This window comes from Xenopus laevis, chromosome 7S, assembly GCF_017654675.1.
Source record: "Xenopus laevis strain J_2021 chromosome 7S, Xenopus_laevis_v10.1, whole genome shotgun sequence".
Lineage (NCBI taxonomy): Eukaryota > Metazoa > Chordata > Amphibia > Anura > Pipidae > Xenopus > Xenopus laevis.
The window spans coordinates 55,505,732-55,522,127 of NC_054384.1; the positions used below are offsets into that span (position 1 = coordinate 55,505,732).

General features: G+C 38.2%; 1 protein-coding gene across 6 annotated transcripts in view; it reads left to right on the forward strand.

The window, feature by feature from the left end:
- Window positions 1-339: 339 nt before the first annotated feature.
- The window catches only part of igsf9b.S (immunoglobulin superfamily member 9B S homeolog), a 108,058-nt gene continuing 92,001 nt past the window's right edge, over window positions 340-16,396 (forward strand). For all 6 annotated transcript variants that reach the window (XM_041571283.1, XM_018227681.2, XM_041571284.1 and 3 more), the window contains exon 1: window positions 340-739. In XM_041571283.1, coding sequence (XP_041427217.1) covers window positions 676-739 — 64 coding nt within the window. In that variant the 5' untranslated portion in view covers window positions 340-675. The remainder of the gene's footprint in view (window positions 740-16,396) is intronic.

Genomic DNA, 16,396 nt, shown 5'->3' on the forward strand with positions numbered 1-16,396 from the left:
GCATGTGAGGCTGTAAATAAGGCTGCACAATAGAGCTCGGTTATCCCTGCTTCTTGTCATGTTCTTTGAGCAGCCGAGCCAGGACCACTTGCAGGTCTCCCTCCCTCCTCCCCTCCTGGGCACAATAATCGCAGCTGATGTCATTCTCCGGTTAAAGCTCTTTCATCCTTTGCAACCCAGATGTGCGAAACGAGGACTAGAAGCTGATGTTAAAGTTGTCATGCAGTGTGATCAGAAAAAAAGTCCATAAAGCGTCCTCTTTCCAACAATGCGCATGATACTGCGGCTCTTGTGCACTGTGCGCTCCAACGCACCTTGAAACGGGTTCGACAGGGATAGCATTTCGACTGGCACCACGCTCAGCCAATCACCACCTCCTCTTCTGTAAACTGACCAATCAACTGAGTCCGTGGGCGGTGTGAGCCTGTAAAGAAGCCGGGCTAGGCTTCACCGCGGACTTGGTTCATCTTGGTCTTGTTGGGAGTAAAGCTGAGAGCCGCAGAGGGGCCGTGATGGAGACAGGGAAGACGAGGCAGCGGGAAAGAAGGAGCAAGGCATGAAAAGGGTATCGGAAGGAAGGGTCTGCACCATCCAGGAGCTTGGCAATGACAAGTCTGCAACAAGAAGGGCACGTTTGAGATATGATGAGGCTCCTGACTGGTGCTCTGCAGTACTATGATTTGCTATGTGCTCACTTTCATAGCAAGTGTAATCAGCACCCTGGCACTGTTTGTTCAAGGTGAGTTGAAGCGCAATAACTCCTAATTCACCTGCCTTCACTTAATGGAACAATAGGTGCCACTCTGGCTCCTCGAGTTTATGTAGCCCAGGGCCCCTAGCTTTCTTTCACCTACAACTTCCAAGGACCCCAGATGCGGCTCTGTCAAGTGCTCTACGTTCTATAGCAATAAGTGGCGGGGCCACAGAATGGGAGAGCAGCCTTTATAGTGAAATAGACAATCTGAGCTGCAGATCCAAAATCCAAAAGTCTGTTCAGCAGCATCCCCATTATACTGACCACCCTGATAATTTTCTGTTCCTCAAGTATTTGCAATAGAATCAGCAACTGGTCAATATCATAGAATATACCTGCAGGCTGCATGGATGACTTTCTGACAAAGTGCAAGTGAGGTCACGAAGCATTGTTTTATTCTGTGTTCAGAAACCAACCAGCTATGGGTTGGAACAAATAGATCCTATTGTTCTACAATACTTCAAATATTTTCTTAATATCATTCCATCTGAACACACATATGCCATTTTATCCTTTAGTTACTGATGGCTATTTCCTGCAGTTGCTGATGATGGGATGCTATATTAAAGGCTTAGTGCATCAATATATTTCCAGAAAGATACACCGCTTGCTACTCTTTATAATAGCGAGCAGGACGCTAAGGTCATTGTCCCAACATGGTAGCTGGGTTTCTCAAACTTCTGCATTTTAAATAAAAGTAGGATGTAGGTCACATCTACTCCTTAGCCAGTTATTAGGGTGTGTAGGTCAGTATGCAACATTAGATTATAGTATTGCTGTTCATTTCATGTAGGTAAGTAAAATCATGGTCCATAAGAAGGAGGAAAGTCAGAAAAAAAAAAGAAATTGTTGCTAAGAAGACTGATAAAGGTGTTCCTTTATGAAAGTAAGGATGGTATTACCATATTAAATATGGCACAGTAATAGTATTTGAATACATTATGGCCTTGTTTACTTTATTGTGTAATTTATTAAATTCAGGGAAGGGGGTATGGGTAGAGAGTTATTATGCTTTTATAATCTTGGTAGCTATATTTTCTTTAGGGAAGTAAGACAATCTTGATTTTTGTAGAAGAGGTGACACTGCCTCTTCGGCATAGGAAGTGTTGCAGCATATAAAAGTATCACTCTAAAAGAATTTGTGAGAGAAGTATCACTTTCTTATTCCTGGTGTGAGATTTGTCACGGAGGTAAGTGTGAGAGGTGACACTTTTAAATGAACTGTCCCCTGCCCACTCAGGTTATAAGTTAGTTATTTCTAAAGACATCATAATTTTGTGAGCTATCAGTGTACAGTTTACTCAGCAGGTTCCACTTATCCATAGACAATGTCTACTCTACTGACTAGCCTTAAGTGGTACAGAAATTTTACATATGTACCATGTGCCACAACCATCTAAAATATTTCACCCTCACAAATGAATGCTCTTGAAAATGACTTTATTGGATCAAGTGCACTTGTACTTGCAGAATCTCTCTTACAGCCAATTTGAGGAAGCATTTTAAGCTGGGTCTTTTTTGTGTTGTTTTTGTATCAAGAGGGTGGCATAATTAGAAGAAGAACAAGACTTGCAAGCTAATTGTCAGACTGCGTTTTTTAAGCTTTTGATAGATAACATCTTAAAATTTCCATTAGTGATTGCAGAGCTAAGTAGAATGAGTGTTGATCCAGAGCAAGTAACAGTGATGAGTGTGGGATTTCCAGATATCATAATCTATAGGCAGTATTGCACTTTGCATCTTAGCCAATGTGCTATTTTTTGGTTATCTTTTTGAAAGATGTCAGATGATCTGTTGCCATGAGCAGAAGGAAGCAGAAATGGCTGCATGGAAATTGTGATACACCCTTTAGGAGGTGTTAACAGTTAGGAGGTGATGTAATGACATTTTCACGGTCCACAGACAGTGATTCTGCACTTTGATTGCTCAATTTTCCAGCAAACAGATGTGATGTGCAACAGACAGCTATAATCTATGAAATTAGAGGTAATCAAAGGGAAATGGGCATAACATTTTGAACTTGCCTGTAAATGTGAATGTCTGTAGCTAGGCAGAAGTTGTCTTTTTGAAGTAACAGCTACAGCACTTTAGAGTTCAACAAAATAATGTATTCTGGTATGGAATATGCTAGTGCTTTTAGCACAGTTTTTGCAATTGTGCTTATGTAGCAGACATTTTATTTTAAGCGTTGCACTGCTGGTAGGACAATTCAGGGACTGAACAGCTTGTCATACAAAATTGAGTATAAAGGAAGAAATTAAGTACAAAATGAAACAAGGGTCTTGTCTGGGTTAAGGATATTTAATTGTTTTTAAAAGCATTTTAAGGTTTCATTATCTGTATTTCCTGTGAAAGACTACGGAGAGCTGAATGTAGCTGAATTTCCTATGGTTTAAGTTAAAGTTAAGTGGATGGGTAAGTGTTCAGATAAGGGAAGAGAGGCAGTGTGACAAAGCTGAAAAATCTACAGCAAAGCATTCTCCCTCTGTCACTTCAATAGTGGCCATTATTTCCCCCATACATTTATATAGTGAATCATTAGTTGACTGGTCTTTATTGGGCAGACCAATGAGTATTTTATGGCATTAAATGTCAGTCTGTCAAAACTTTCTCTGGAAAAGCATCCCCAAGGATAGATTCTGGTTCCAACTCCTCCCTCTGTGAAGAGCAGGGAAGCAAATGCTTTTGGCAGTGGTTTGTTGCACCGGTGTAAATTTTAGGGTGGAGATGTAAATTAATTTGATGATAATAATGTTTTATTTAAATTTTATGAAATGTGCAGAGATGTCCACTCTAAACTGAAGTGGTCCAGAGGCCGTGGCTCTGGTTCTGCCTTCCATTCCACCTTGCCCTTCTCTGTTCCACCCTTGCACTGCCTACTGCCACACTCCCTGCTCTGCTTCAAATGATGCTGGAGGACTTCACATGATGGTTCTTTGCATTTCAATGCAAATAAGTTTTTGGGTGAAAATTGCTGGCAGCAACCTGGTGAGAAGGGCTTATTTATACATTCCTACTTTTATGTATTATGCAAATAGAGTGTTACTGAATATAGTGAATCCAAAGCATGACATGATACTAGCACGATCATACTTTAGATCTAGTATAGATGTGTTGGATACTACTTAATTCTGTAAATAAATCAGGCTACAGGTGCAGCTCACAGCATCTGCTGCAAGCACAGGTTTTAACACATCGTAATGCAGTGTTCCGAAAAGCAGGTTAAAACACCCAGGTGTTAATGCAGTAGGTGTCCATTATAAACAATTATTTCCCAAAAAATACCCACCCTTACAAAGGAAGTGTTAGACACACGAAGGCCATTTAAGAATTATGTCAAAAGTTCATGTTTCTTTGCCACAATGCAGCATTTATTTCTGGCATAGTTGCAGGTGCATGATAGTTGTGTCTATAGCAAATTGCATGTGATGCGCCAATTTAGATGCAATAATTTTTTTATTTCTTAAAATCACACACAAAGCACAACACAAATTTTCCCCCTGCTTTTCTGTTCTGCCAATAACAGCATAAGTGTTGGTCTCACGTGGCACAAGTCAATTGCAGTTACTGATAAAACTGATTGAGGGAACTCAGGAATTACTGTGAGCTTGGACCTGGTAACTTGTGTTACGACATGCACTTGTGCATAATTCATTGAAGCAGACTGAAGGGCAGTATTCATGCTTGCTACACATTGGGAGCATGTATTGAATAGCATCTATGCTCACTCAGCTTTGTATTTATTTTAGTACGTTGTAATTGTGCTTGTTAATGAGCTCCAAGGGCTTTATACAGTTCAAACTTGAATGACCATTTTAGACAAATTGCGTCCACAAGTGCAGTAAGAAGAACTAATTTGCTCAAGAGAGAGCCAATTTCTGTCTATCTAGTCTCCACTAGTACAAGCCGTTCTTAGCTTCTCCATCTGACAATGTGAATTTTGCATCTTTTTTGCCTGAGTTAGAAGTAATGCAGCAGGCATATACAAAGCTCTGAATTGATACAGTCTAATGCAGTCATATGCTTTTTACATTGACTATCTAGTAATACATAATATTATCTAAGCACAGTGCAGGAATGTTTCTGATGCTTCTAAAATCTCCTTCCTATCCAACCACTTGATAATATGGTTTGTTTTAAAGGGGTTGTTCACCTTCAAAAAATGTTTCCAGTTCAGTTGTTTTCAGAAAGTTGACGAGCATTTTATTTTTCCATTAATCATGTTTTTTTTTTACCTATTTTTCTAATATTGAAGTTCAGAACAGTTCAGAATCTACACCTGGAGCTGACAGTTTGAAACACCAGAGACGGGAACATTACATCTTTACCTTAAATTTTGGAAAAAACTGTAAAAAAATTAAAAGAGGGAAAGCAGTTTGAAAAAGTCAATATTTCTAGTGAGCAATCTGAAAACAGCTCAACTGAAAAAAGTGTTTAGAACAATTTACCTTCCATATAAAATCTATCCCAGGACACGGGCCTGACTTCTACTATTGTATAATTTATATTTCTGTGCTTTTAATGGGTGACGTGTCACAATGTCTGGCACATGTGGCACAGCTTGCATCCTGCAAACTTTTTTACAAATACAGTTCCCAGTACCACCTGCAGAAAATGCTTCACAGCTAGAGAAATAACATTATTTGGGATTGTATACTTATAACTACTAGAATACACTATTATGTCTGTGTATTAATATTTGCTACTAGTAGAGTCCTAGTTAAGGCTTTTCATTAATTTCAGTGTAAATATCACATGCCATTGTATTTTAAATATATCCCCTATGAAAATAAAGTATGGTAGAAATAACATAGGTCTAATATGTCACAGGGGTACATTGTAAACTGTCTTTCTAAAAAAGGAGTTCTTATAACGTTTTTTAAACTGCCTTAAAGCTTGCATATGCTTCACATATCCCTATGTACAAACATAAAACATCTCGAATAATAATTCAATTAATTCAATTATTTGATGTCCAGTATGCATAGGAATACTATAATATGTGCCACGTAAAGATCCCCAAATGGAAATAGTGCAAATTAATTTTCTTGGTTGATGCTCTGGCTGCTGTAAAATAAGTGTCCCGTATACAGGAATATATGTAAATCATTTATGCAATGAAAGTAAAGTTTATTGTGCTCTAACATGCTATACAACAATTTGGAATTATTTCTTAGGGTGACAGGTCCTTGAAATTTTTACCATCATATGCCCCATATATCCTAATGTATCAACATAAACATTCCAAACAGAAATGCTAGGGCATTTGAACTGCATACACAAGCAAGTTTGTAAATAACACTTTAGAGGTCAAACCAGGAAATCAGAATATGGAGGACAATGCCAAGGGAGGAACTTGGGCTAGGTCATATAAGGAAACTCAGTGATCCAACACTTGTGAAGAGGAAGCCGCTTAATTGGGGAAGTACTTACAGCCCAAGCTGTTGAGTTTGTAGGTGAGAGGTAAAGGTGAAGGAAGTCTCTAAAATAAATCACAACACTGAGACCAAACAATCTATTGTGGCTCAGCCAGTAGAAGCAATGGCTGGCAAAGATGAAGTCTCCAGTTCTAGACCAGGCAGGACCATACAACTTCTCTCTTTGCTCTACTGTTTCTGATCTCAGCAACCTGAAATTTACAGGTGTGTCAAGAAATGCACACATACTTTAAAAGGATACTGTCATGGGAAAACATGTTTTTTTTTCAAAACACATCAGTTAATAATGCTACTCCAGCAGACTTCTGCACTGAAATCCAATTCTCAAAAGAGCAAACAGATTTTTTTTTATATTCAATTTTGAAATCTGACATGGGGCTAGACATATTGTCAGTTTCCCAACAGCCCCAGTCATGTGACTTGTACCTGCACTTTAGGATTGGAACTACTTTCTGTCAGGCTGTTATTTCTCCTACTTAATGTAACTGAATCAGTCTCAGTGGGACTTGGCTTTTACTATTGAGTATTGTTTTTAGATCTACCAGGCAGCTGTTAACTTGTGTTAGGGAGCTGCTCTCTCGTTAACTTCCCATTGTTCTGTTGTTAGGCTGCTGGGGGAGAAAGGGAAGGGGTGATATCATTCCAACTTGCAGTACAGCAGTGAAGAGTGACTAAAGTTTACGAGAGCACAAGTCACATGACTGGGGGCAGCTGGGAAACTGACAATATGTCTAGCTCCGTGTCAGATTTCAAAATTGAATATAAAAAAATCTGTTTGGTCTTTTGAAAGATGGATTTTAGTGCAGAATTCTGATGCGTTTTGAAAAACACATGTTTTCCCATGACAGTATCCCTTTAAACTCACTAAGTTTGTATTTATTTTTTTATTTAAGAAATCTGCAGTTTGAAGCCTATCTTTCTTAGAGGGAAATATCATGCATCATTGGTGTTGATTTTTCTTGAAGACCTCAGGGAAATAGTTCATGTAACATTCTTACAAGTACAGGTTTTTTTTTCACCAGCACCTGTATTAATGTTCTCTTTGTCTTGCTCTGAAAAGAAATGATCAATAATGCATTGCCTAGATTAGATGGCAGGAAAGAGGTTGGTGGACTCAGAGAAAAATACCTGGAAGTTGCAGCCTTGGTCTCTCTGATTGGGTTTCACTGACATTTCCTTTCAGTTGTACATACTGTCTTTCCTGTTTATGCAATCAGCAGATCTGATGCACTCCAAATACCATTTAAATATTCCCTGCAGCATTTACTTGTCCTTATCTCACCTCTTAACTTATGCTACTGGTTTACTTAAAGGGGCAAAAACATTGATTGCTTGTTTTGGATTCATGACTATTCATGATTGCTCTAAGATTAATCTTAGTAGGGTACACGCTGTTCCTAGTTGCTTTTTGTTACAGTTATTTTAGTAAAAGTCCTTGTGACCTTTCTCTTTCTTTTTTCCCCATTTAATTATCTATAGCATTTGTTTCATTAACAAGAAGAAAGTCAAGACCAAAAGCCTAACAGTCATTATAAATGACACTTTATGACAAGCTACTAATTCAAGATTTATTAATGGCTTCCTATTCCTAATTATAAGACAGAACCTTATAATTCACCCTAACTACACTGCATAAAACTATATCCTATTTTTTTTGTGTGTGTGTTTAAATATTTTTAGTAAAATTAGTAGAAGCTGTGGTGACTCCAGGTCCCAAGCATTCCATATGCTAGACCCTATACTTGTAAGCTATATATTGCATTGCTTGGAAAGATAGTAAAAGTAATAGCAATTGTTTTTTTCAGATTTCTAAAACGCATACTATAGATTTCAAGACAGAAAAGTCCACTAATCGTAAGATTACCCTAACATCTCATTTTGAAATGTACATATTCTGATGAATTCAGTGGATAAATTAGTACCTCTACTACATACAATCTGTAAATGTTTGCAAAGATGTGTGGCTCAATTTGAGAAAACTTGGGATGGAAAAATGCAAATGGAAAAATAAGCGTCAGTATTTTCTGAAACCTCAAATAGCTGAGATATATTAAAGAAAAAAACTGTTAAAAGTTGCCAGAAAAAACTTGGCAAGTAAAATTCAATAGGAATTGTCTCTTAACAACTTTATTTACCAAGTTTATTAAAACATTTGAGTTTTTCAGCCTTATTGAAAGTGGATGGAATAATTTCTGTGGAAAAATGTGACTCCTAATAAAATCTTTTAAAGGGAATAGAAAGATCCATTATGATTTGGGGTTGTCTGACAGCCAGTGGCACAGGAAGCATTGCATGTGTATAGAGAAGTATGGATTCCACTAAATATCAGCAAGTTCTGTATGCCAATGTTAAACAGTCAGCCAAAACGCCAAACAGCAAGCTAAAGATTTTGGAATGACCCTTGTGGTTTTTTGTTATGTTCATTTTTTTCTGCTAATGGATTTTACATTATTCTAATATTTTTTAGTTGTAATATTGGTGTGTAAGCTGCCATCTCATAGTTACATAGTTAAATTGGGTTAAAAAAAGACCATTAAGTTCAACCCCTCCAAATGAAAACCCAGCATCCTTACACACACCCCTCCATACGTTCACATAAATTATATATACCCATACCTAAACTGACTATAGAGTTTAGTATCACAATAACCTTTGATATTATGTCTGTCCAAAAAATCATCCAAGCCATTCTTAAAGGCATTAACTGAATCAACCATCACAACATCACCTGGCAGTGCATTCCACAACCTCACTGTCCTCACTGTGAAGCACCACCTACGTTGCTTCAAATGAAATTTCTTTTCTTCTAGTCTGAAGGGGTGGCCTCTGGTACGGTGATCCACTTTTTGGGTAAAAAGGTCCCCTGCTATTCGTCTATAATGTCCTCAATGTACTTCTAAAGTGTAATCATGTCCCCTCGCAGAGAAAACAACCCCAACCATGACAGTCTCCTCTCATAATTTAAGTCTTCCAGGACATTTTGCCTGGTCATGTGCTTTTAGAAAAAGCCAGGACTTTAGGATGGAACTGCTTTCTAGCAAGCTGTTGTTTCTACTACTCAATGTAATTGAATGTGTCGCAGTGGGTCCTGGCTTTTTCTATTGAATGCTGTTTTTATATCTACCAGGCAGCTGTTATCTTGTGTTAGGGAGCTGTTATCTGGTTACCTTCCCATTGCTCTGCTGATGGGCTACTGGGGGGGGGGTAAGGGAGGGGGTAATATCACTCCAATTTGCAGTACAGCAGTAAAGAGTGACTGAAGTTTATCAAAGCACAAGTCACATGACTTGGGGCAGCTTGGAAACTACGAATATGTCTAGCCCCATATCAGATTTCAAAATGAAATAAAAAAAAAAAATCTGTTTGCTCTTTTGAGAAACGTAATTCAGTGCTGAATTCTGCTGGAGCAGCACTATTAACTGATGCTTTTTGATTTTTTTTTTATCCCTTTAAAGAATATTTAACCCTTTAACTGCCAAGAACGTAGCTCCTACGTTCTTTGAAAAAAGGCTTTAAGTGCCAAGAACGTAGGAGCTACGTTCTTTACTAAAACAGCTCTCTCTCTGCACACACTGCAAAATCAGCGTGCAGAGAGGAGCAGCTAGCAGCAGAACCCCCTAGGCAACGAGCTTACCTGAAAAAGATCGGCGATCCTCCACTCCAGAGTCGCAGAGAGACGCAGCAACAGCAGCAACCGATTCAGCAGCTTCCATGTCCCAAGCATCAGCACAGCACATGTTCCTGCTCCGCCCACGCACTTCCTGGTGCTGTGACTCAGCGTGTTTCAACTGAAAAGCACTGAAAAGGACTCCTCTTCATCTAGATTTGGTAAGTGCCCCTTATTTTACTTATTTACAGGTATTTACAGGTATTTACAGGCATTTACAGGCATTTACATATACACAGTACACATACTAGTAAAAGTAGTTTTTTTTTTTTTTTGATTTTCTGATTTTTTTGATTTTTCAAACTTTTGCACATATATTACATACTCAAATACATATATGCAAATATTTATACACTTTTTAGAGCTGTACATCCATGCATACACAAACACACACTTATAGGTTTTTTTTTGTTTTTTTAGTTCATTTTCTAAGTTTCCCTTATGTTATTTCCCTAAAAACTTTAGATTTCACAGCATGACTACTGGATCAAGCATTCTGACCTCTAACCACGCTGTCGGATCAGTTATTTTGTTATTTCGTTGATTTTCCTAATTGTATTTGCTTTTTTGTGATTTTTATTGCAGTTTTATGCTTGCATTGTTTTTCCTTATGTAATGTTTTAGCCTCATTTACACTTTGATAATTTGGGATAGAAACATATTTTTAGCAACTCTGTGTTCATCAGAATGTGTACTTTCCAAAAATATATGGTTTTGGGGGTCTTTGTACTGTTAGGGGGTCTTACGGCACATTATATTCAGTCAGAGTGCTATGTTCACAGGAGGCGAATTGACGGCTGAGAAAATTCTTATGCACTGTTTTTATTTGGGGTCCGCACGTGCCCACCTGCTTTGGTTTATCTATGCATATTGGGCATCAAACTGTTCAGTAGACCCTTAGTGTCAATATTTATGGTGTTTTCTAATTGTATGTAAGAAATTGGGTGAGATAAATGCGACCAACTGCAATATTTTTAGGCGATTTTTCAGAAATGTCATAAAAACCGCTGCCTTTAGCATAGTATTGCAGTATGTAAGTTTGGAGTAGAAAGACAATTATAGCAAATTTTTATTTAGCAGAATGTGTACTTTCCAAAAATATATGGTTTTGGGGGGTCTTCGTACTGTTAGGGGGTCTTACGGCACATTACATGGAGTCAGAGTGCTATCTTCACAGAAGGCGAATTGACAGCCGAGAAAATTCTTAAGCACTATTTTCATTTGGGGTCCGCACGTGCCCACCTGCTTTGGTATATCTATGCATATTGGGCATCAAACTGTTCAGTAGACCCTTGGTGTCAATATTTATGGTGTTTTCTAATTGTATGTAAGAAATTGGGTGAGATAAATGCGACCAACTGCAATATTTTTAGGCGATTTTCAGAAATGTCATAAAAACCGCTGCCTTTAGCATAGTATTGCAGTATGTAAGTTTGGAGTAGAAAGACAATTATAGCAAATTTTTATTTAGCAGAATGTGTACTTTCCAAAAATATATGGTTTTGGGGGGTCTTCGTACTGTTAGGGGGTCTTACAGCACATTACATGGAGTCAGAGTGCTATCTTCACAGAAGGCGAATTGACAGCCGAGAAAATTCTTAAGCACTATTTTCATTTGGGGTCCGCACGTGCCCACCTGCTTTGGTATATCTATGCATATTGGGCATCAAACTGTTCAGTAGACCCTTGGTGTCAATATTTAGGGTGTTTTCTAATTGTATCTAAGAAATTGGGTGAGGTAAATGCGACCAACTGCAATATTTTTTGGTGATTTTCAGAAATATCATATAAACCACTGCCTTTAGCGTTGCTTTGCAGTATGTACATTTGGAGCAGAAAGATAGTTTTAGCAAATTTTTATTCGGCACAAGGTGTACTTTCCAAAAATATATGGTTTTGGGGGGTCTTTGTACTGTTAGGGGGTCTTACGGCACATTATATGCAGTCAGAGTGCTATGTTCACAGGAGTTGAATTGACAGTCGAGAAAATTCTTAGGCACTGTTTTTATTTGGGGTCCGCACGTGCCCTCTTGCTTTGGTTTATCTATGCATATTGGTCATCAAACTGTTCAGTAGACCCTTAGTGTCAATATTTATGGTGTTTTCTAATTGTATGTAAGAAATTGGGTGAGATAAATGCGACCAACTGCAATATTTTTAGGCGATTTTCAGAAATGTCATAAAAACCGCTGCCTTTAGCATAGTATTGCAGTATGTAAGTTTGGAGTAGAAAGACAGTTATAGCAAATTTTTATTCAGCAGAATGTGTACTTTCCAAAAATATATGGTTTTGGGGGGTCTTCGTACTGTTAGGGGGTCTTACGGCACATTATATGGAGTCAGAGTGCTATCTTCACAGAAGGCGAATTGACAGCGAGGAAATTCTTAAGCACGATTTTCATTTGGGGTCCGCACATGCCCACCTGCTTTGGTATATTTATGCATATTGGGCATCAAACTGTTCAGTAGACCCTTAGCGTCAATATTTATGGTGTTTTCTAATTGTGTATAAGAAATTGGGTGAGATAAATGCGACCAACTGCAATATTTCTAAGAGATTTTCAGAAATATCATAAAAACCACTGCCTTTAGCGTTGCTTTGCAGTATGTACGTTTGGAGTAGAAAGACAGTTTTAGCAAATTTTTATTCGGCAGAAGGTGTACTTTCCAAAAATATATGGTTTTCTGGGGTGAACCTAGTTTTTTGTACCTTTGCCTGTTGCAAAATGCTGTATATGTGCTGGTTATGCAGTATCTGGAATTACAGAACTCGTATGGGGTGTCTTCTTTCTGGGGCCCCTATACGCCACATACTTAGGGGTACCTATGCATATTGGGTATCAAACTGTTCAGCGTTCCCCAGACTTTCATGTTTAGGGAGTTTTATATTGCTATATATTGATATGTAGGAGATACAATGCTTTAGAGTTGGAGTATTGAGGAGATTTTTGTATATGTCATAAAAATTGCGAAATGTAGGAAAGCTTTGCGGCTTGGTACTTTGGAGTAGAAAATCGTGCCTACCCATTTTAGATTTGTCAGAATGTGTACTTTCCAAAAACATATGGTTTTCTGGGGTGAACATAAATTTTTGTACTTTTGCCCCTTGAAAAATGCTGTAAATGTGCTGATTTTGCAGTATTTGGAATTACAGAACTGTCTTCGTTCTATGGCCCCTATATGCCATATACTTATGTGTACCTATGCATATTGGGCATCAAATTGTTCAGCAGACCCTTGGCTTTCATATTTAGGGTGCTTTTTCTTGGTATATAATGATATGTGGGAGATACGATGCTTCAGAGTTGCAATATTGAGGTGATTTTCTGTAATGTCATAAAAATTGCCAAATGTAGGAAGCTTTACGGCTTGGTACTTTGGAGTAGAAAGACGTGCATACCCATATTAGATTCGTCAGAATGTGTACTTTCCAAAAACATATGGTTTTCTGGGGTGAACATACATTTTTGTACTTTTGCCCCTTGAAAAATGCTGTAAATGTGGTGATTTTGCAGTATTTGGAATTCCAGAACTGATAACTCGTATGGGGTGTCTTCGTTCTGGGGCCCCTATACGCCACATACTTAGGTGCACCTATGCATATTGGGCATCAAACTGTTCAGCGGACCCTGGGCTTTCATGTTTAGGGAGTTTTATCTTGGTATATAATGATATGTGTGAGATACGATGCTTCAGGGTTGCAATATTGAGGTCATTTTCTGTAATGTCATAAAAATTGCCAAATGTAGGAAAGCTTTACGGCTTGGTACTTTGGAGTAGAAAGATGTGCATACCCATATTAGATTCGTCGGAATGTGTACTTTCCAAAAACATATGGTTTTCTGGGGTGAACATACATTTTTGTACTTTTGCCCCTTGAAAAATGCTGTAAATGTGCTTATTTTGCAGTATCTGGAATTCCAGAACTGATAACTCGTATGGGGTGTCTTCGTTCTGGGCCCCTATACTCCACATACTTAGGTGCACCTATGCATATTGGGCATCAAACTGTTCAGCGGACCCTGGGCTTTCATGTTTAGGGAGTTTTATCTTGTTATATAATGATATGTGGGAGATACGATGCTTCAGAGTTGCAATATTGATGTGATTTTCGGCAATGTCATAAAAATTTCGAAATGTAGGAAAGCTTTGTGGATTGGTACTTTGGAGTAGAAAGACGTGCATACCCATATTAGATTCGTCAGAATGTGTACTTTCCAAAAACATATGGTTTTCTGGGGTGAACATACATTTTTGTACTTTTGCCCCTTGAAAAATGCTGTAAATGTGCTTATTTTGCAGTATCTGGAATTCCAGAACTGATAACTCGTATGGGGTGTCTTCGTTCTGGGGCCCCTATACGCCACATACTTAGGTGCACCTATGCATATTGGGCATCAAACTGTTCAGCGGACCCTGGGCTTTCATATTTAGGGTGTTTTATCTTGGTATGTAATGATATGTGGGAGATACGATGCTTCAGAGTTGCAATATTGAGGTGATTTTCTGTAATGTCGTAAAAATTGCCAAATGTAGGAAAGCTTTGCGGCTTGGTACTTTGGAGTAGAAAGACGTGCATACCCATATTAGATTCGTCAGAATGTGTACTTTCCAAAAACATATGGTTTTCTGGGGTGAACATACATTTTTGTACTTTTGCCCCTTGAAAAATGCTGTAAATGTGCTTATTTTGCAGTATCTGGAATTCCAGAACTGATAACTCGTATGGGGTGTCTTCGTTCTGGGGCCCCTATACTCCACATACTTAGGTGCACCTATGCATATTGGGCATCAAACTGTTCAGCGGACCCTGGGCTTTCATGTTTAGGGAGTTTTATCTTGGTATGTAATGATATGTGGGAGATACGATGCTTCAGAGTTGCAATATTGAGGTGATTTTCTGTAATGTCATAAAAATTGCCAAATGTAGGAAAGCTTTGCGGCTTGGTACTTTGGAGTAGAAAGACGTGCATACCCATATTAGATTCGTCAGAATGTGTACTTTCCAAAAACATATGGTTTTCTGGGGTGAACATACATTTTTGTACTTTTGCCCCTTGAAAAATGCTGTAAATGTGCTTATTTTGCAGTATCTGGAATTCCAGAACTGATAACTCGTATGGGGTGTCTTCGTTCTGGGGCCCCTATACTCCACATACTTAGGTGCACCTATGCATATTGGGCATCAAACTGTTCAGCGGACCCTGGGCTTTCATATTTAGGGTGTTTTATCTTGGTATGTAATGATATGTGGGAGATACGATGCTTCAGAGTTGCAATATTGAGGTGATTTTCTGTAATGTCGTAAAAATTGCCAAATGTAGGAAAGCTTTGCGGCTTGGTACTTTGGAGTAGAAAGACGTGCATACCCATATTAGATTCGTCAGAATGTGTACTTTCCAAAAACATATGGTTTTCTGGGGTGAACATACATTTTTGTACTTTTGCCCCTTGAAAAATGATGTAAATGTGCGGATTTTGCAGTATCTGGAATTCCAGAACTGATAACTGTCTTCGGGGGTGTCTTCGTTCTGGGGCCCCTATACTCCACATATTTAGGTGCACCTATGCATATTGGGCATCAAACTGTTCAGCGGACCCTGGGCTTTCATATTTGGGGTGTTGTATCTTGGTATATAATGATATGTGGGAGATACAATGCTGTAGACTGGACACTTTGAGGTAATTTTTCAAAAATGTAACACATTTTTATAAAAACTGCTAACTTTAGGAAAGAATTGCAACTTGGTAGTTTGGAGTACAAATATATATTTACCCATTTTGAACTCGTTGGAATCTGTTCTTTCCAATGAGGGGTAGTTTTTTAGGGTAAACCTACTGTAAGTGGAATGTTTGGCCTTGAAATCAGATGTATGCTGTTTTGTGGAGCGGTGCTTTGGAAATTTGGTAGTTTACTGCTTCAGAGTTTTCAACTATCGAAGTGAGAAATCTCCATAAAATTATATATATTTGGTATTGGTTTGTTCGGGAGACACAGAACTTTCCAAATCTGCCATGTTCTCATGCATAAAATAAATTATGCTTCTGATATATGCGTTTGTATCATGTGAAACTGTTTTTTTTTTGGTTTTTTTATACACTTAGAAGCCCATATCTTTTTACAGGACTGGAATGACAACTAAATTCTAGCATATTTTGAAAGCTTAGGTTGTCCTGAAAAAAACAATATCTTGTTTTCATGGGTAAACTAAAAGACCCCCCCAGGAAAGTCCCCTAAAGTGAAAGAGCAAAAAATGTTCAAAAACGGTCTGGCAATAGAAGTTCCAACTTGGCCAAATTGGCTGGCAGCGAAAGGGTTAAAGGACCAGTAACATAAACACAAGGACACTGTTTTCTGTATTCATTAGTACAAACCATGTGTCTTCTTTAGAAAATCAAATTCGGTTACAAATAAGCCTTTGTGTAGCCACTGGCTAGCACTGCAGTACTCATGCAGAAAAATGAATCAAGAAAGTTGTAGGTTAAATGTAAACAAAAAAGCATCTCTATGGTATTACAGGTCTATAATATAAGACA